We start from the raw sequence: 21,915 nt of genomic DNA, 5'->3' as shown, positions 1-21,915 counted from the left end.
GTCTTTCCGGGCAGCTTTGACCTGCCATGTAGTTAAATTTCTTGGGAGAAAAGATATGTGGAAGGTTAAGTGTTAAGAGGGACTTCCAGTCATGTTGTAAGATAGGATGAAGATTTCCCACAGATGTCTAAATCAAGCTTAAAGTATTACTTTCCAATGCGTCACACCCAAACCCTGGATGTGATACAACAACCAAAAAAATATATGGAAAAATATGCCAGGGCCTTCCTGGACAGACAGGAGAATTGTGGGGGGATGACCAGTGCCCCCCCTGAAACCACCCTTGGTGGCGCCCCTGTCCTGAAGGTTGAAATCGATTGAAAAGAAGATACTTCACAAAAATTTTTCTAGCAATTGCTTTAATCATTAACAGCAGCAGTAAAACAAGAAAAGTCACGATGCAAATCACAAAACATTTTTCACTTTTTAGGTAAAAGCTTCATCAGTGCAGCCTGCAATTTGCATTTTTTGCTGTCTATATGTTGTGTTGCTCTTTTCACAGTCTCACTACAGCTCAGAGTGTAGTTGGACAGTGTTTTTACACATGTCTGTCGCTTCAATTTCTAACTACGACTGCAGCAACATAGTAGTGGCCAAAGAAATCGCAAGGAGGCTTTTTCCACCCAGTCATACACAAGTGTTTGTCATTGACCAGCCTGTAGGCCTGCGTGACTGGAACTTGTTCGCTTGACCCTGCATTGTCCAAATGACAGTCAGGTTAGTCAAGTAGTTAGAGGTCATGTGTCTCCAAAATCTCACTATTTTGATGCCATAGTTCGAACAGTGCTAACAGTGCAAACACTAACAAGCTTGTTCAGCAGCTGCTTCTATAAACTGTATTAATGCAACTCCAGTATTCGGTGGATACAGTTATAACAAAGAGGGAAACTATCCACAGAGGCCCAAACTGTTTTGTTTTTTTAATGCCAGGCTGTAAACATGTGTTTTTAATGCTGTAAAGTTGGACATTTTGACATGGGTGTCTATGGAGATTGAGTCACTTTTAGAGCAAGCCTCAAGTGGCCATTAAAGAAGCTGTAGTTTTTTTGGCTCCTCTGTGTTGGCTTGGGTTGGTTACAGTTTCAGAATACACAAGAGGGGTATTAACTTGGATTTTTCTATGTTGTAGTACAAAACGTGACTACCACTAAAGCTTGCATTAACTGCAGACCGTATTTCAGTCGTCTCACAGAAAAAGCCCAATAAAAAAAAAAATCTGCTGACTTTCAGATAAAGGAGCCAGGGGAGGAAAATGCTAAGTCATTTTAAAATTTTAAGACCTACTCCTGCTACACTGAATATCAGCACAGGTTTGATTCTTTCTTTATGAGTTCATCTTCAGCTGTATTTGTTTTAAAGAACACTTATCGTCTGAATTTAAAACATAACAGCAATTTTTGTTAAACACCAAGTACTGTGGTCACAAGTGACACTTCCAGGATAATGTTATATACTAAAAAGAACTACAGACTCTTTTACTGCCTACGTAATCACTGTTTACAAACTGTAAAAGGGTCTATAACACTAAAGCTAGAAGAAAATTGCCAATCTTCAGCTAGCAATGGCTCATTTATTAGTAATAAAAAACCAGCTGGTCAGACCAGGGATGTCAAACTCATTTTACAAGCCATGAAATGTATGAGTCAAAAGTCCACAGTGTGTATGTCCTCCTTCACATTCTCCAGCGGACCGGATGAGAGTCTTCGCCAGGCCAATTCTGGCCCCCGTGCCGTATGTTTGCCACGCCTGTAATAGACTAAAGAAAGCAGCAAGAGCAAAACTTATTAGTCTGTTAGAATAAAAAGAAGGACTGGCACATCCACGAATAATGAATTCATCCTTTAATCCCTAGGAAGAAGATTATGACACGACATTTTTTCAAAGTATGATATTAGTTTGTGAAGCTAAGCGAGGATAGAAAGATGGAGACACATAACCCTGCTGCACTAATATTTAATATTTATGTTTTTCCTTCAGGGCCAGGCAATGTCACACACTGTAACTTCCCAGCACAGCTCAGCCAAGGTGGAGGGGCTGCGGGCTGCCACGCCCTACGTGGTGCAGGTCAGAGCACGCACCGTTGCTGGGTATGGACGCTACAGCAACCCCATGGACTTCAGCACCAGCCTCCACAGTACGGACTCGTTCTCTCCCACTTTACCGTCTGTTCCTGATGATCTGCTGCAGCGGTTCTCTTAATGAGGGTTCAGACTTGATAGTTTTTATGGCTGCCCTAATTGGTAGCCATTATGCATGCAGCGCGAGCCACCCTTTAATCTCTCTGCTGTTATGCATTCATTTGTGTGTCTCCGTGGCCCAGGTGACCCTCAGAAGTCCGTGCAGGACCAGCTGCCTCTCATCATCGGCTCGGCGTCCGCGGGTCTGGTGGTCATTGTTGCCTTGGTGGTTATCGCTGTTGTCTGCCTTAAGTAAGTGTTTGATTTTCATTACCGACAGGCTGAACTACATGTTTTCACTTTGTCCGTTAGACTTTGAACAAAGACGCTCATTAAATTTTAACATGCTCTCAGAGGATGTAAACTGTTAGCCGCTACAAATCAGCTCCAAAAGAGGGGAAACAAAGAAAGGAAAAAGCAGATGTGCTGCCAGGAGTTTCGTCCTCGGCCTGTGATTATCTGATAGCGCAGTTAGACGTTAGCTTGATTCACTGTACCTGGAAAGCTGGCCAGGGCTGATTATGTCAATGTGACTTTTCTCATGTGCTTCTTGTTTACAGGAAGCAGCGCAGCGGGTCAGAGCTGGAGTACACTGAGAAACTGCAGCAATACAGTAAGTTTATGTGCTGAGCTTGGAAACCGTCTCCTCTGTGCTACTTTTGCTCATGCCAGCACAGTTAGCCCACTGATTCAATCAATTATCCAATCACCTGTTTGAGGCAGGAAAACATTTCCCTGTTGTCTCGGAGGAGGTCCGAGCACACAGATCATCTGAGTTGAAGTAGATACGTGCGCAGTGGGAAATAATTCCACACTGGACGAGGAGGGGCTGCCCACACACTGAAATGTAAAATATTTGTTAATGCAACATTTTTCCGAGGTCTTTGCTTGATGAAATTTCAGTCTGCGGAAAGTCATTTGTTTGGTTTCTATTTTTTCCCCCTGAAACACACATGGCATGAATTGCAAGCTCCCCAATGTCATTCAAGTTCTCCACTTTTCTGTCTGCCTGTGGACGGGATGCTGTCATTTGAAGGCCAAAAATAAAGCAAAATGAATTGTTTGTTAACTATATTTTGTTTTGATAGGTTTGATAGATTCTAATGCAAAACATCAGCCTCGCTGCACAGATCTTAATCAAGGCGCTATCAGTAGGAGAACAGGACTAAGAATCTACTGCTGTGCTGTGAGTCTCTGTCTGAGCACAATAGTGTCACTTGCAGTTATTATAAACTAAACTCAGTGATTCAATTTTACCAAATCACAACAGCAGTCGCCTCAAGGTGCTTTATATTATAAATTAAAGACCCCCCAAATCATACGATGCCCTATGAGCCAGCACTTGGCAACTGCGGGAAGGGAAAACTCCCTTTTAAAAGGAAGAAAATGTCCGGCATACATCTGCCATGACCAGTTGGGAATGAGTGGAGGAAAACAGGATAAAAGACACGCTGTGGAAGAGAGCCAGAGATGAATAACAGCTAATTATTAAATGCTGAGTGGTGGATGCGGTGGCGGTGGCTCTGCCTCCCAGTCTTCTTTTAAATACCGTAGGAACCACAAGCAAACCTTCAGTCTGAGAGAGAAGTGCTCTCAGGATGGCACTATAAGGTCTCTGAAAATAACATGTGGTGTGATTATTAAAACCTTGTATGTGTCGAGAAGGAAATTACACGATTAGGCCTTAAATTTTGACCTGATCCTGGGATTAACTCACATGTGGGCAGATGCCTACAATTTCCTACATCAGTGTAAATGTTCATGTAGGAATTAAGTGGATTTTTCCGTGTTTTATATCTTATGTTCTGTTTTTGTATGTTAGAAATCTTCTCACTGCAGCCATATTTCGATTCACTTATTCAATATGTGGCCACTCTGTAAAAAATGTCCACTCGTGCATCAGAAGAAAAGTCAGACCGATCTTTAGGATTAGGATTTATCCTTTTCATTACACGAATGCTGAATCTCATAGCAGTTCGCCACAAAGTTGTTGAGATGAATCAGTGTGGATTCATCGTCTGGCTTTGCTATCCGTGGATCAAACACAGCATAGCTAGGAACATGTCTTATTTATACTGCAGCATTGATTTCACTCATATTATTCAGCCGTTGCCGTATTCAAAGCTTTGCTTTTAACAGATGAACTCATATGAACGACATTAAAGATGCAGATTTTTTCCATTTTTCTCTATTTTTTAGTTTCTCCGGGGGTCAAAGTGTACATCGACCCTTTCACCTACGAGGACCCCAATGACGCAGTCCACGAGTTTGCCAAAGAAATAGACATCTCCTGTGTAAAAATAGAAGAAGTCATCGGCGCAGGTAAAGAACCCTGATGTTTTTTGTCCAAGTGGACAGAATAATTTACCTTTATTAAACATTTATTTGAGCAAGAGTATGCCATCAAGGCCGGGCGCTGCTCTGTTAGAGAGTCCTCTGTGGGAGAGCAAGGTTAGGATTCAGAGTGCACATGAGAGCTGTGGGTGGGAAGGACTTCTCTGTAGCTCTCCACCCCTCCTTCCTTTATTTCTTTCTTTCTTGTCTTTCCAGCAGCATGTTGTGTCCTAACTTCACCTCAAATGACAGTCTGCTCCCGCTCGTTCAACCTTCCTGTCTTCTCTGTCTTTCCTTCCCTTGTAAACATTCGTACTCAGGCACCAAATGCAAAACCCTCAAGTACCTCGCCCACCCTCTGTCTCCCTGCACCCCTCCCAGGTTGCACACTCGATCTATACCAGTCACTCCCTCTCTCCCCAACATCTTCGACCCCTGACCCCACTAGCGACCCCCGTCTTCTCTTTTCTAATTCTCTCCCACAGTCGAAGTCGACCCTCAACTCACTCCCGAGTCCGACCAGTAACGCTTCCTCTCCCCGCACTCTCCCTGACGCTCTCTTTCCCGCCACCCCTCCTCCCCGTTCATTCCTCTGCTCACTCAACCCCTGCCCACCTCCATCACCCCCCACCCCTCCTCTCGCCACCTCGTTCTCCTCGCTCCAGGTGAATTTGGCGAGGTGTGCCGCGGGCGTCTCAAGCAGGCCGGGCGCAGGGAGATGGTGGTGGCGATCAAGACGCTGAAAGCCGGCTACACCGAGCGTCAGAGGCGGGACTTCCTCGCCGAGGCCTCCATCATGGGTCAGTTCGACCACCCCAACGTGATCCGTCTGGAGGGCGTCCTGACGCGAAGCTGCCCCGTCCTCATCATCACCGAATTCATGGAGAACGGAGCGCTCGATTCCTTCCTCAGGGTAAGCTTGGCGGGAGGCGTGCGCCGCCCAACACCTCTGACAGAAAAAAGATTGCTTTCTGTTTGCATCAAAGCTGAGAGGAACACACACACACACACACACACACACAGTCATTCACGATACCTCTGGGTTATCAGAATGTTTTACTCTCTGTAAAACACCCCGAGGCTCTTTACTTGCTGAGTGATAGAGATTAAATGCGCAATATAACGCCTGGAGACAAGCATAGTGTCTCTGCTTGACGTGACTGAGTGATGCTGACAGGCTCTTCCCGTGCACAAACTCCTGGTGGAAAACTGTCACACACGCAGACCTTTGGATAGGTTTGCTTCGGTGTATTAGAGAGTCTTTGTACCACCGCAGAATACATTAGTGATCAGAGTTTTTGGTTCAGACCACCTACACAAAACGCTGAACAAAGGCGGGATGAGAAATGAGGTGTCACAAGGTACATTTCCAGCTGCGTGGGGACTATTACATGTCATTTACATCCAATAAAATGTGTTTTCTTGCGTGGCTGTACTGTGAAGAAGACTACTGCAGCTTTTTGACTAAATGACAATTCTTCATGCTTGCGATGAATAAATGCTCTGATGCTGGTATTAATAGCAGTTTTCGGGGGATATTGTTAATGATATTGAAGAAAGGCGACACTGACCAGCTTGTCGAGCTGGTTTCGGTGGGTTTGATGCCTGGTGTGATGTCGGTTCTCTCTTAAAGAGAATTCGTCACACAGTTTAAAAAAGTATTGCTCAGTACTTTGTTGAAGCTGCTCAAGGCCACTCTTGGCTGTGTGCTCAGGGTTGTTGTTGTGTTGGAACATGAGCCTTTGCTCCACGCTAAGATCCAGAGCGCTCTGGAGCAGGTTATCATCTAGGCTGCATATCTCTGCATTCATCTTACCCTTGATCCTAACTAGTTTGCCACTTCCTGCTTCTGAAAACCTTCCCTACAGCACGCCACCATGCTTCACTGTAGGGATGGTATTAGCCAGGTGATGCTTAGTTTCCTCCAGATGTGATGCTTGGCATTCAAGCCAGGGGTTCGATGTTTGATTCATCAGACCAGAGTATTTTGATTCTCATGGTCTTAAAGCCCTTCGGGTAACCTTCAGTCTCGCCACTCTACCAAACAGGCCTGATTGGTGGAGTGCTGCAGAAAAGGTCCTTCTACCCCAATCGCTCGGACTGGTCAAGTGGCCAGATCTAAGAAGAATTTCAAACTTCTCAATACTTATCAATGCAGTACTTTTAATACTTATGTACATGTTAATATTGTGCATTTCAAACAAAATAAAATAATCAAAAATTTCACTTTTTTCAGTTTTCAGGATGTTAATTGTTAAGCACAATTTGATCTCTTTTTAAAAATCGTTCTCAATTCAAAGCCTTTTGGACTTTAGAGTGCTAATATATTTGTTTTAAAAAGAAGCGGTTTGACGTGGTCCTCTCTGACTCTGTGAAAGATCTATCGGAGTTTACAAGGATTCATTAATTACCTGAAAACCAGCTGATTTATCAGCAATAAGAATAATAGCTGCAGCTCCACACGAGAGCCCTCACTTCCTTTTCTCGATCAGCGGGGAATTAATCAGTTTTGATAATTATTTGTCGAGATGGAATAAATGATAAATATTCATCAGTCGTAGCTTCTGAGATTTAATCACTCAAAATCTTGTTCCTTTTTTACGTTTAGTCGCTGTGTAACTAATTAATAACATTTATAAATGTTGTCTGAATAAGTAGCTTTACAGAAACCGCTGACATGAGGGGCAAGTTTACCGTCGTATTGGCGATGAACGGCTGGCTCTAGTTGATTTCCACGCTTTTCTCCAACCAGTCGGTAGAGACCGACTTATTCATCTGAACTTAACATGTTTGGTGACACTTTAACGGTTCTTTAAGAGTGGGTTACTGAGCTCAGCTAACCTCGGCAGTGCCAGAAATTAGCGAGCGGGGGCTAGCTGGTTTACATTTCGATACAGGGAAGGGGGCATTGGGCGGTGACAGCCACACTCCAATATGATTGTGACACCACGAATGCTATCAGACCAGAGTGCTGTTAAGCTTGCATTACCCAACATCTAGATCGGACTGATAACACTGATATGATATAAATATGCTGATTTTAGATTGTAAATCTACTAATATATGATGCTGTGTTATTATATATAAAGCATTTCAGCAGGGTATCGGTGATTAAACTCCTGTCCAGCTGCCACATTAAACCGATGTGCACATTAATGAGTCAATAATTTAGGCAAATCATTAAAATACTTTAGATTTACTTTGTGCAGCAGCACTTTTTAAGTACATGAACCTGAAAATAGTGACAAATATCTTCTAAACCTCTTGATGCATTCTCAATCATCCAGGAAAGTAAATCTCCAAAAAGTTGATTCTGTTCATCTGGACGTAGCGTTTTGTGGGAGAAACGTTTCATCACTCATCTGAGTGACTTCTTCAGTCTCAGCTGACTGCAGGTTTCCCCAATCTTATAAACAGTACATTTGCATAATGACTGAAACCAGTCCACTGAAGGAACAATGGGCTGGGAGGTCAGTTCCTTGATCTTAATTATGCAAATTCTCATGACCATTGATCAACAACCACTGATCAGTGGTCATGAGTACCATTCACAGAGAGTTGGGGAATTAAGGAACTGACCTCCCAGCCCATTGTTCCTCAGTGGGCTGTTTATAAGATTGGAGAAACCTGCAGTCAGCTGAGACTGAAGAAGTCACTCAGATGAGTGACGAAACGTTTCTCCCACAAAACGCTACGTCCAGATGAACAGAATCAACTTTTTGGAGATCTTCTAAACCTGTTCTTTACAGTCTGTTTTTCAGAATCAAAGGCTCTGATTTCTTTTCTTTCTCTCAGTTGCTCAGTTAAAATAACATTTGTTGGTTCTAATCTTAGTTATCAAGTAATCATCTGTATCATTACTGCGGACGATTTCAGATGTTTTTATGTATAAAATCTTTGGGTTTTAGGATATATGTTTTTATTGTATTTCGTCATTTTTATTCGTTTGTCAATCATCAAGCCAACTCGCCGTCTCCTTTCTAAGCATTTTGGACACTTTCACAATTTTCAAGTTAATTTTCAATTTATAAATAATGAACTGATAACGCCAACACTCATTATTTGCAGCTCCACATCTGATAGTGCAGCCTGAGCTTTTTTTTTCCCTCCTTCTCACCCACTCCTCTCAGCCAGCTGTCCTACAGATAACAGAAAAAGTGCCTGCTCTGTGCTCTCCTCACCCCCGCTCTCTCGCCAGTGTCACACTGCCTGTGACTCAGAGGAACTCAGAGTCCTGCTCTAACAAGGAAACTATTGAGTTAATGCACACACACACATGTGCACGCACACATGCACAAACTGTCCAAGCGTGTCACCCGCAGTGGAGCTTCAGACTCCCCCCCGGACATGTGGACATATGCACATGTAGAAAACTTTATAGAAACACAGAAATAACACACATGCACTCATGCCACGTGGCTTTGAAGGCCTGCTATGAATCACGGCTGTTTACACATCCATCCATCCCGGCTTGTTTGCCTGTCAGACTTCATTGGAGTGTGCAGACTACAAGGCAGGATGTTTATGGGTTTGCGATGGCACGTCCTGTGTTCTTTGCTTTCTCATCGCGGAGCCAAAGAAGGAATTGATTATGTCGAGAAAAAAATTCTTATTTTCCCCACCCCTGTGACTCCCTTCGCTCGGATTAGATATTCAGGTCATGAGAGAAAACCTCCCACCGTAGCTTCGTTCAATTTTGCAGAAATTTCAGATCATTTTTTAACTGGTTAATTGATTAGTTTTAGTTCAGCTCCCACACATCAGGGTACACGCGCCTTCGCGAGTCAGGAGCGCTGATTTATTGCGATCTCGAGTATGTGACACGCGTCACAAATGCGGAGAATTGTAAATTAAACCCTGAAAGCCCTCATCTAAGATTACTTTCATGCTTCTCAAATGTTGCACGAGAGGGCAAATCTCTGCTTCTCGAGGACTTTGCCCTTTTTACAAATGATCTTTGAGCAACATGACATAGTGATTTTGTTGACGGGCTGATTTTATTCTCATGTCAACAGGAAGAAGAAAAAGCAAAGCCATGTTCAGCCTTTAACTGCTACTAGTTTGTCAGTCAGTGAATGAGGGGAAAATACCTGCAGTGGTCTGGTTTTGATTGCAGTGTTTTGGCTCCCATTATTATATTGTTTTGTTGAGTCAATGGCGAGCCATACCAGCTTTAGTATGACAGTAAAGACTCTAATTAATCAGCTAATTGGACAGCATGCATGAAAAGGTCAGCTGTCAGTGACTGTCAGCGGGAGCCATGAAGCACTATGACAGATGTCATGTTTACGTGGCCTCGGTGACTGATCTCCTGCCTCTGGTTCTCCTCTTATCTCCCGTACTCGCCCCTATCATCTGTTTCAACACATCTTTTCTCTTTCTCATTTTCCACTCCCTGTTCATTAACCGCCTCCTCTGCTGCACCCTCCCCGCTTCTCCCCCTCTATCTCTGACTGTGTGCATGTGTGTTTTTTTTTTCCTTGCTTGCAGCTGAACGACGGGCGCTTCACAATGACACAGCTGGTCGGGATGCTGCGCGGCATCGCTGCAGGCATGAAGTATCTGTCAGACATGAACTATGTTCACCGAGACCTCGCCGCCCGAAATATCCTGGTCAACAGCAACTTGGTCTGCAAGGTCTCCGACTTTGGCCTGTCGCGCTTTCTGGACGACACCTCCGCTGACCCCACTTACACAAGCTCTCTGGTTGGTCAAATACGCGTGAATGTGTGTGCCGCTGTGCGTTTGTGTACACTGTGCTTGTTTAATTGGGCGTCTTAATTCGATCCCCACTCACTTGTTTCACATGTACACATAAATGCATGTGTGACTGTTCACGTGTGCCAATATTTACGTTGGCGCGCGACACCATCTGTGAAATTTGCATTTGCTGTTTTTTTTTTTTGCATTTGTGTGCTGCTGCTTGTGCCTGCGCTTATAGGATTGGAGTATCTTTCAGAGTGCTGATACCATCCCCCTCTGTCTGTGTGTGCAGGGCGGTAAGATTCCCATTCGGTGGACAGCACCAGAGGCCATTGCCTTCAGGAAGTTCACCTCTGCCAGTGACGTATGGAGCTACGGCATCGTCATGTGGGAGGTGGTCTCCTATGGAGAGCGGCCATACTGGGACATGAGCAACCAGGATGTAAGTCAGCACAAGAGTCTCACGAGAAAACGTATATCTATAGCCTGAAAGCTCATGGAAGGAGTTTCATGTCTAAGTTTAGGGCCGGCTGAGAGTTTCTCCAGGCTGCTGTGGCTTTGATTTCCAGCGTGACATGTTGGACTCGGGCTTGTTCTGCTGTCTTTATCTCCTCACTGCAGATGCTGGTTGCAGCTGCGTGCCTATGTTCTAGTTTTTACCACCTTATTTACGGCCCTGGCCTGCCCACCCCCCTACAAATCCATACTGCAAAGCCTCCCTCCTCACACTTACAAAGGCATACTCAGGATTGGCTTTTTCTCTCCTTCTTCTTTACGTGTGTTGGTACCTGTAGGCTATCTGCACTGCACAGACATTGTAACTGCAGCAGTGAGCTCGAAGGAAAGAAAAAATAAATCTCTTGGTTCCTCCTCCCTGAACAAAGTACTGAAGCAATGTGTACACCTCCACTTCACTCTCTGAGGAATATCTGCTCTGTACTGAGCTTCAAAAAAGCGACTTATAACGCTGATACCAATAAAGCAAAGGAGAAAAAAAAGGATCAGAAATGAAAAATGGCAGTAATGTATGTATAACTTTCACAACAGAACCCACATGCAGTAATGAAAGCATCAAAGTAGAAGCCCACTATTGTTCCCAATAGCCTTTGTGCCACAGTCATCGCTCAATAAGCAACAGAGTCAACAAATACGAGATATAAACAGAAGTACTCGCAGACTTAGAAGCACGACATAAAAATCAAAGAAGAAGCGGCGGGAGACGAGAAGCGCTGCAGAAATGTTTTATTGTTCCCAAATGGAATTTTTTTATTGTTGTGGGGAGTTAAAACCCATACGCAGCTTACGGAGGCAAATGCAGTTGCTAGGCGAACTCGCATCCGTGAGCCAACGTGTTCTTCCTCCAGTTTATTGTTTCTCCCATCAATCATGCCAGTTCTGAAGTGACAAATTTGAGAATATTGTTTTTATAGTTTTGTTAAGACGCTGAAAGAAAGATTGGAATGTGTGACAGCACGAGCTGAGGAACTGTCTAATGCAGGAGATAATACAGGAACTGCCGATTATTCTCACACCACAACAACAAAGGCCAAACAGAATGAGCATAATACGAATGATTCAGAGCCAAATGGTAACACTCTGTAGAGGCGCCACATGAAATTTGCCTAAATCCTTATGCACAGTCTTCTGGGTTGATATTTATTTAGCATAGCAAATTTCAAATGTAATCTTCATTTGAATGTGTTTGTGGCGGAAATGATTATGGACCAGAGTGAGACAGGTTTACAATTATCAGAAAGCTTGCCATAAAATGTGTCCAAATGTATTGGTGTTCTTTGTCTTCAAAGGAAATTTAATGATTTCAGAGACCCCTCAACTTTATCCCTTAATGCAATAATTTCTGAAAACTCTAAGATAGGTTTCCATTAAAATTTCTTACAAGTATACAAAGGATGAAGAGTAATAGCTGAAACAAGTTTCAGATTTCTTTAGCAAATGATCAAAAACTTGCAAAACAAATGGTATTCTCCTCTTAAAATGCTAACAGCCTAAACATTTTAAACATTATTATGGTGTATTCTTTCAGTTATCTCTTGTAGTACACTTCTGCATAGTACAAAATACTTTTTGCATAGTACATGAACAGGGTAGTGTTGTTTCAAATCCAAAGACGGCTAGTAATGCGCTTGTTGAAAATGGCGATTGTAGCTAATGACCATTATCAACATTAGCTGCTTCATTTTGCAGAACTTTACAACTCGTCAAGCCTCCGACCCTTTTTTACATCAAAGACCTAATCAAGACACTTCAGCATCCACAAACATCAAATCATGCCACAAGTATAACATTAATACCTGACAAAAACAAAAACAAACCAATGTTAGCTAGCTTGCTAGCTAGCGTTGGCACTAACTAGCTAGCTAACTTTAGTGATGTCGGTGTACCCTCCCACTGGCTGAAAACTGGTTGATGGTCACATTTCTCCTACCTTGGAGACAGCTTGGCAAGCACTGAGGATGAAACATGTTTACACCTTAGTTTTTTACACCATCTTACACTTGTAATAAAACCCTTGTCAGTGTTGACATCAAATATACTATATTATTGCTTTTAGCTTCATTCAGTATTTAGTGGAGACTCAAACAAAATTACCTTACAGATACAAATTTTTGTGACCGTTAAGTTACGTGCACGGTTAAAATTATTTAAGTGCCAGACTTAGACAGACAATTCCAGTATAAACTTTTCTCAACTTAGAGCTGAGTGATTGAAGCGACTACCAATGAGAGTGCAGCATACTGGATATTGTAAATAAATGAGAGGATTACCATTCATCAGTCAGGAGTAAACTGTCAGCTTCAAACTCCCAACTCTTGATCGTGGCTCAAGAGTTGGGAGTTCGCCTTGTAATCAGAAGGTTGCCGGTTCGAGCCCCGGCTTGGACAGTCTCGGTCGTTGTGTCCTTGGGCAAGACACTTCACCCGTTGCCTACTGGTGGTGGTCAGAGGGCCCGGTGGCGCCAGTGTCCGGCAGCCTCGCCTCTGTCAGTGCGCCCCAGGGCAGCTGTGGCTACAATGTAGCTTGCCATCACCAGTGTGTGAATGTGTGTGTGAATGGGTGGATGACTGGATATGTAAAGCGCTTTGGGGTCCTTAGGGACTAGTAAAGCGCTATATAAATACAGGCCATTTACCAAAGTGATGCACAACAAGTGAAACACTCCCTGTGTGGACAAGCCAGTTGTTAAGATTGACTTCCTTTGCCTTCAGGTGATGACAGCAGTAGAGCAGGACTACCGGCTGCCCCCACCCATGGACTGTCCCATGGTGCTGCACCAGCTGATGTTGGAGTGCTGGATGAAGGAGAGAAACCTGAGGCCCAAATTCTCCCGAATCGTCAGCACTTTGGACAAGCTGCTTCGCAACGCCGCAAGCCTCAAGGTGGTGACCAGCACCTACTCAGGGTGAGTCTACAGTTAGGTCCTTGATTTGTTGCAGTGCATATTAAGTTGCATATTAAGGCAAACAGTCAATTCATCTTGGTTTGATTTGTCCAAAGATTTTTTTTTCAGAACTGTGCAGGTTGTTTTAGATTTTTCCCTTACAAAGTTTAATCTGGCCTTCTTGTTTCTTGTGTGTAACCAGTGGTTTGCACTTTGTGAATCCTCTATAGTGATTGAAAAAACTAGTTCAAGGTTGTTGTTTTTTTTTCCTTTTTTCTTTTTGATTTGTTTAGATGTTTTGAAGATGTTTCTGTTAACCATGTAAATAACTCTGCGATCATCCACTTTAGTTCACTTTTGGTCTTGCTGAGCTGACCAGTCTCTTCTTTTCTTTTTAAGAAAGTACCAGATTGTTTTTCCCTCTCTTCCCTCTTAATGAACTTTGTTTATTATGTTTTCTTCATTTACCGTGAAATAACAAGGAGGGAACCGGTCTCACCCGCCTATTAAAACTGATTGCCAGTCAAACGTCCAATTAAAAATGTGGGGCTATGTATAAAAATGGCTGCAATTCCTGAACAGTTCATTCAAATATTTAGTAAAAACCTCTTGAATTAAATCTGAAAGTTTGCTCTTCAAATCTAACTGTATATGCAGGATAAATTTAAAGTAGATGTCCATGTGACATGTCAGAGTCGGGCTGATTTCAGTATGGTTTTTCTGTCGGTTATAGGAAGACAAGTAAGTTCGGTTAAATTTTCTCTTCCATCCAGAGATGGTATAGATCTGTTAGAATCACAGACTTAGATTACCTTGCTGGAAGGCTGGAGGTTTCAGACACTTTCCCACCACCCAGCAAGCACTTTGAGACAGAGTTTTCTCTTTTTCTAGCTAAAGATCAATGTTGAAGTTGAAGTTAATGTTAAAGTAGATGAAGAGAAGTTGCAAAGTGGATGGAGAGTGTTGCTTTTAGAAAAGTGTTGCGTCTCAGTCCTTTGTGGAAAGAGCAAAGCGCTTCACTGTCACCACCTTGGCAAGTTTGCCGCGAGATTTAGCAACTCTTCAGAGAAACTCGCTGAATTTACTTTTCTTGGTAGCTGCTACAGAAAAAATAAATAAAATATCAGTGGATTTCCATGCACAGGAAGTTCTAAACGAGTGTTTGGGGCTGCAAATTTAGAATCCAGCTCGTGTCCGTTTTGAGGATTCCTGGGTCACAGCAGCAGCAGCCAGAGCTTACAGTAAATGCAGAAGCATGGACTCTAATTAGAAATAATACCAGCTGTGTTGTGGCAGACTTGGCACCTGATGTATAACCGAGGCATAAAATGCTTTTGAGGTCTTTCTGCAATAAGAGCAGAAATAGTGCAAACACAAGGAAGCAGTGATGCAATTCCTTCTCTTTCACCTTGTGCGAAATTGTCCTCTGTAATGCATATGACGGCTGTGAAGTGCAGGATGAAGACTGGTGCAGGGACGAGCAGCGCCGCGCCTCTGGGTTGTGGGAATGAGATGTCACAGTAAAGAAAATTATGGCTGGCCTAAGGAAAGGCACAACAGGGTTCATGCTTGTTGGCTTCGGTTTTGTTTTATGCTTTTGGGGGACTTGGAGGATGCCTCTTTGAGCTGAAGGCCTTTGCGAGCAAACAGCGGACTCTGACATTTCCCGTGGACGTGTAAAGATTTCGCTTACTCGTAGGCGCCCGTCTTCGATTTCGAGCTTGTTCTCACTGTTGAATTTTAATGATTAGTACTTCTTTTAAGACGTACCAGATCCCTACATCTTAACCGATGCGTAACGAAACGAGCACACGTCCTCGAGCCCCTGCCTCTGACGTCGGCGATGGCACCCTGTTTCAGAGTCACATGAGGCAGAAATTGTACGCAGAGGATCCGGGTCTGATGCCAGCTTCTTGGCTCACAATTTCACTCTAACGCTGAGCCCCAAGGGCGATTCTTATGCCAGGATTTGGGCTCGGCGAAGCTAATTGTGTGTGGAAATGTAATGGCTGACCTCAGTTTAATTCCCCCTATACTTGGCTGGATGCTGGAATGTAGGTGATAGGACAGACAGCAGCCAGAGCTGCTGATGTGGAAAAGCAGGAGGTGATGAAGTGTGAGTAATAAGGGAGATTGAGGAGAAGCTAAAAGAGAGGAATGTGTTTAATTAGGTTGCTAATGAGCTTTTTAATGCATCAGGGGAGGGTGCACCCAATGCTGTGATGAGCAAATAGGAAGGCAATGGGTGTGTGTGTGTGTGTGTGTGTGTGTGTGTGTGTGTATGCATGTTGTGCTGTTGTTGTGTTCCGATGACATGCCAATGATTAATTTATGGCCTCATCTGTATGCAGCAGCTAGAGATATAGATGGAGAAGGAGCAGGAGGAAGAGGAGGAGAGGGAACGGATCATGTTGTCAGAGCATGATTTAGAGAGCGTCTCCCGTGTTTGCGCGTGCGCGCGCGAGCCGTCGGAACGCTCGCTGCTGCTCACCTGCCATTGGCTGCTCAGTGATGTCGGGGCAGATAACGGAGGGAGAGAGAGGATATGAGATGCGGCGCTATCTGTGGAGTATCTTGTGCCACGAGGGCCTTAAAAACAAGGACACTGGCCGAGGAACAAAGGACACTCGGAGGCTCGCGGGGCTTTTTCCAAGATAGCCGAGAAATGTGTTGAACTTTTATTAAAACTGGAAACGCGATGAATAGATTCAGGCTTGGCATTTGAGTTGGATGCTGTTTATAGCAGATGAATCTCCGGATCAGCAATTTTGAGCTCATTCTCCTGGCGCTGTATTTTTTCATTGTCCATAACCAGGAGATTTAAGTGTATAGACTCTGCAGAATTTAGCTACGCTTGACACCAAGATGGATTAGGCCTTTATCCACCTTCAGCGAGAGCACTTAGTGGCGCGATAATGAGTTGCACCTTTTGTTTAAAGTGGCCGTGAACTTGGCGCTGACCTGTGTGGCTTTGTGTTGGCAGGGACCTGCTGCGGCTGGGAGGAACGCTGCCGGGACACAACAGGAAGAGTCCGGACAACAGTCAGGAAATCATTCGGCAACAGATGAGCCAAACTCTCCCGATCAGGGTGTGAGCTGGAAGGACTAGCTAAAAACTACCTAAAAACTCTTGAGACGAAGAACTGATGTAAAATAAATTTAAAAAAAGAAGAAGTAGTAAATGAAAAGGATGGAAGCTCCGGCGACACAGCGAAAGAGGACCAATCTGGAGATTTCTTTCCCACTGGAGACTCAGTGTCTGTTTAAAGAGAACTCTCCATTCCAGTGTGTGTGTTCATTACTTGACACTTGTGGATTTGTGACTGTTGACATAAAGCCAGACTTCTTATTGCTCCCTCTCAGGTTGTGTTTGCATGTCTGCATGTGTTTTCTGCTGGTTGGGGAATCAGTCTTTTCCTTCTCTTCACCCTCCGACTGAGGACAGGGCGGGCAATTTCACGCAGATGATGCAACAGTGCCAAGATAAAGCAATCGTTTGCTTAAAACCAGCTCAAAGACAGCTGTGGACCATCTCTCCAATCAGCGATTCCTTTTCTTTTTAAAAGAAAAAAAACCCAACCAAATATGTTCATTCATTTTGCAAATTTTATTATTCTTATTTTTTCCTGTAAAACAAGAAAAAAGAACTACACACTTTTCATCCGCTTCCTCTTAAAAACCGTCTTCCGTGTGTAACGGGAGACGTTACAAAACCTGTACAAAGCATCCGAGTCTTCACACCGTCTCTCTCTCGGTCCGAGGGGAGGCGTAGCTGACACTGTGCGGGACACGTCATGTGCATGCCAAAGTGGAAACGTCTTCACGAGAAAAGGATGAATAACGGTCCTCCTTAACTGTTGCTTTGTCGGCATCTTGCTGGATGGGCTTTAATGTCCACGTTTTTTCTTAATCTTGTTTGACTCACGGACGCATTGTTTTGAATGCTAACTTATTATCTGGCGAAGAGGTGATTCCTACCTGGACTTACCTTCTTTTTTTTTAATCACTTGTTTTCTGACATAAACAAAGCAGACAGACATGAATGGGTGAATTAGGAATCAATAGTTCTGCTCACACAGAGTACATTACCTTTAAACCCACTGAGCAGACATGTTCAAGGGCCTGTCTTTTCATTTTGTTTTTGGTTGTTGTTGGATTTGGGGATTTTTTTTTTCCTCAAATTAAAAGCGCCTGTGGTAATGCTGTGTTGTACATTAAACTCTGGTGTTGCAGGTCAGTGTGAATCTAAAAGGTCGTTATCCAGATGATAGCTTGGTGACCTTAATAGCGACCAGACCTACAAACACGGATGTAAAATCGACCGCTCGCTGGTTCATCTCTCCTCACGTGTTTTCTCCAGCACGCCGGCTCTCAGCGCAGTTTCCTATTAAAACGACTGCCTGTATATAACACTATATTTGTATTAGACCAACCTGCTCGGCATTTACAACTATCTGACCTGACTTTGGCCTCTCTATGACCCTCGTTTATATGCTTGTTTGTTTAATGTTGAGGAGCAGACAAATAGAGGAAAATTACAGTTAAATGGTCATTAAATATCTGAAACTATATGTCACGCTGAAAGAAAATGTGTCTGTTAGGGCAGACTCTTTTTTTTTTTTCCTGTGCAAGTAAAGGTGTATTAGATTGTAAAGAAGAAAAAAATTTGCCAGAAAAACTAGAACAAAAATAAGCATTTCTCTTTCAGTATTTTTACGATAATCATATGCAAATAAATTATTAAATGGATCTCTGGTATTCTCTTTGATTTCTCCGTGGGTTCACTAGGCCGAAGTTCCCGGCCTCCTCTCATCCAGCCGTGGGATGAAACTAGGCGAGAAGCGAGCGTGTTTTACCTCCTCGGTCGGAATATCACAGCGGCTTTGGATGAACTCATTAAGATTTAAGATTAATCAAAGCCCCGTCCGCACAGCTCGCCAATTAGCGAGACCACAGGACTATTCTGGGGATTTTGCAGTCTCTGTTGCTGCTGGAGAGGCTTCAAGGAGGCAAAGTTAATCTGGCTTCACACCAAATGTCAGCGTTATTTGGCTTTAATCTGTCTGCCAGGACACAAACCAGGTCCCTGCGTACTGCCGCGGTTGAGTGAAGCTGTCACCCACTGTTTTTATTGACTGAGAGGAAGCTCGACTGTCGGGGGGTTCATACTTAACCATCTCTGACTCACAGCTCAGGCTGCTGCTGTATGATCAGCCACCAAAGGGAAGACTGCTGCCGTGTTCTCCACATGTTCTCTAATCATCTCTGCAGCTCCCACAGGATGTGCACACAGCAGTCAACACACAGCCCCGTGGCATTTATCAAGTGTGTCAGATTCTCAGGTAGATAAGGTAGATAGATGCTTTGTGGTGGGGTTTTTATGGATACATCAAAAAAGGAAAACAAAGAAATAGAAATGCCCGACCTTGGGGAGCAGTGTTCTGCACACGGGCCTGCAGAGGAGGAAGTCTGTCGGGGGGAAGCTGCATTTGGGGGGGGCCTTGCTTTTAATCATGGTCTCTTGGTTTTCACCGCTACATCTGAGATCTGACACGGTGTCAAAAGTGAGAATTTGCATCCTGTTTATCATCAAAACCTTTGAAGCGTTTCCAGTTTTTGCAGGCCGCTTCAGCCTGCTGCTCACTATAAACCAGCCTTCACGTCCCTTCCAATCACAGCAGAGCTGCTGCGGGGCCCTGATAGACGACGCAGGACGGCAGCAAACCTAAAGGAAAATATCTGGATTTGTTGTACCATCAGCTGAAACGCTTCCTCACAGAGATTTTAATGAGCGTGCTCCGTGGAGGGGAGGGGGGGGGAGCCGAGGAAGCGGTGGCAGGATGACAGGCAGGTTTTTATTTCGCAGGCTGCTCGCTGCTCATCACTAACCCCGACCGTCTGCGGTTCAACATCAAATCGCTGCGTCGCCGCAGCGATCCCAACGATTACTGAAAGATTAACACCAGCCCAGCCGTTATACTGGATGTATATAATCACACGAGAACACCAGCCAAGACAGGACCCACAGAAGACATGAAAATAACACACACACACACAAACACACAGGCTCACTACAAACACGCCCGCGTCGCTCACGCTCAGATCTGCTGGATTGGCAGCGATTAGTCAGATTTAGCTGCATCTACTGCTGTAGCCCTTCTGAATGCAGCAGTCAGTTCTCTTCCAAGCTCAAAGCACTCATTTGCCATCCTGTCCAAAGCAAGTTTAATGCCTCCAATTACAGGGGGTCTGCAAGCAGGCAGATTTGGAGCGAGGCGGCTTGGCAGGAGTGTTTGCTACGCATCAGGGCCTTTTAACAGAGCAGTGATTTGCTGTTGCTTGCTGCTGCTGCTGCTGCTGCTGGTGGTGGTGAAGCCGCCTGCGCCGGCTCATCAATGGAAAACTACCCTCTTTATGGTGAAGCGCATGCAGCACTAAGCCAAAACTGTGAGGAGACGCACACAAAGGACAAAAAAAGAAGACGAAATCTCGGGCTTTTTAACGAGTTGTTGCTGGCTGTTTCTTCACACTCTCTGCGTGGAGGAATTTCTGCATCTCTGCACCGCAAGCACAAACGGAAATCAAAGTCTTTTCAGCAGCCATTTGGATGTAAAACAGGCTCTATTTTAATTGATACTGTACAGCAGAGTGTCAAGGGTGTAAAGCGAGCGAAATGAAGGAATGGGTGCAAGAGGATAAGATAGTTGGCGTAAGACTGACACGAAGCACGGGATGTGCTGCATTAATTATATATGATAGTCAAGGAAAAAAAGAACTTTTCATCTCCCCAAAATTTATATATATATATTCTTTATACTAAAACTGGCTTTGATTTGATTTTTTCAAATTATATAGTTAAACGGATTAGCTATATCCTGTTTGTATGTACATATATATATCATGCAGTAGTAGATTTGACTAATCCATGTCCATATTATTAATGTGCACCACCATCTGCAATAAAAAATTCAAGGGGGCCTATTATGAAGAGCTTTACATGATTTACAGAGCAAAATCTCATATCTCTTATCTCACACTGAGTCTTGGTGACTTTCAGACTTGCCTCTGATTGACTGCTCCTAGTAAACAAAACAGAACTGGAGGTGGGCGGGGCTTCTGATATGACCATATAAGGGATATGTGCTCTTACTGACATCATACAGATCCAAAAGTAGAAAAAAATGTCTGAGATGGCACAATTAGAGCTTTCATTCACAGCGATTACTTGTACACATGCTAAGATCATTATGTCAAGCTCTGGATATTTTTATCATGAACATCAACTATTCTAAGATTATAGCAGCCATGTGAAAAGGGAAGTTTTCACAGCAGCAGTTTTTTTTTGTATTACTTTCTTAGTGTCACACATCTTTGGAATTTGCATTTATTCATGCACTGCTCTCTTAAAGTTCCACTGCAGCATTTCAGACAGGTTAAAGTCTGGAGTTTGACTGGGCTGTTGCAGATTTGCTGCTGTGCTTGGGACTATTGTCCTGATGCATGACCCACTTGCAGTCAAGCTTTATCTGTCGAGCAGATGGCCTCACATACTTTGGTATTGAAGTTTCTCACGTTACATCATGCGCTCGTTGCTCAAGAGTCATCACCCATACTAGACGTAATACAAGGACCGGTTGCTAGGGAAAAATATGTATTTCCCGACTTCCTGGCGGTGGTTTCTTGAGGTTTCTGACTGTCGGTGAGTGAAATTGGTTGCAAAAAAAGGTGCTGCACTAAAAACCTCCTGCTTATTGACTTGGTTGCTAGCAGTTTGCAATGGCTGCCTGTAATATCCCTGTAATTTGTCATGATTGTCTGCAAATGCTTGCTAACTACTAGCCGAGCAATAGCAAAGCTTGAAAAACCCCAACACAGACCAGAAATTGAGGTTTGTCTTTAAAGTGTTTTAAAAATGTGTTGAAGGCAAATGCTCTCCACAGTTTCACTGCACCTCGAAGAGCAGCTGGATGTTTGTAGATAAGACTCACTACCATTCAAACTATGACCACAGCAATATGCTAGCAACTAAACCCAAGACAGATTTTACCACCCAGCTGGAGAATACATATTTTTTTCCCAGCAACATGTGGTTGCCAGATAGTCATGGACTGGTCACAAGGCCTGCGTGACAGAAGTTAGTCTCATGTGGTTAGTAGGGTTGCCAACTCCCTGAAGAATAAATAAGGGACACCTCGTGGCCAGGGCCGGGCAACCCAGTTGTCTTCACCCTTCCCAGTGTGGTAGCTCTTTTTTTTGTGTGTGAAATTATTTTTTAACCATTTGACTTGAATTTGATTTAAG

The 21,915-nt window shown here is 43.8% G+C and overlaps 1 protein-coding gene across 1 annotated transcript in view; it reads left to right on the top strand.

Moving 5' to 3' along the window:
- Window positions 1-18,363, top strand: part of ephb3a (eph receptor B3a) — a 38,472-nt gene extending 20,109 nt beyond the window's left edge. The window contains exons 7-15 of the mRNA XM_085253320.1: window positions 1,978-2,134; window positions 2,321-2,429; window positions 2,738-2,790; window positions 4,377-4,499; window positions 5,177-5,424; window positions 10,002-10,217; window positions 10,507-10,656; window positions 13,442-13,635; window positions 16,598-18,363. Of these exons, the coding sequence (XP_085109446.1) occupies window positions 1,978-2,134; window positions 2,321-2,429; window positions 2,738-2,790; window positions 4,377-4,499; window positions 5,177-5,424; window positions 10,002-10,217; window positions 10,507-10,656; window positions 13,442-13,635; window positions 16,598-16,709 (1,362 nt within the window). The 3' untranslated portion in view covers window positions 16,710-18,363. The remainder of the gene's footprint in view (window positions 1-1,977; window positions 2,135-2,320; window positions 2,430-2,737; window positions 2,791-4,376; window positions 4,500-5,176; window positions 5,425-10,001; window positions 10,218-10,506; window positions 10,657-13,441; window positions 13,636-16,597) is intronic.
- The last annotated feature ends 3,552 nt before the right edge of the window (window positions 18,364-21,915 follow it).

The sequence above is a fragment of the Mchenga conophoros genome, linkage group LG18, assembly GCF_057382185.1.
Source record: "Mchenga conophoros isolate Kocher_MC1m ecotype Shallow Benthic linkage group LG18, M_conophoros_male_GT1.1, whole genome shotgun sequence".
NCBI lineage: Eukaryota > Metazoa > Chordata > Actinopteri > Cichliformes > Cichlidae > Mchenga > Mchenga conophoros.
The sequence above is the reverse complement of the archived record's forward strand: the minus strand, read 5'-3'. Positions and strand labels throughout refer to the sequence as shown.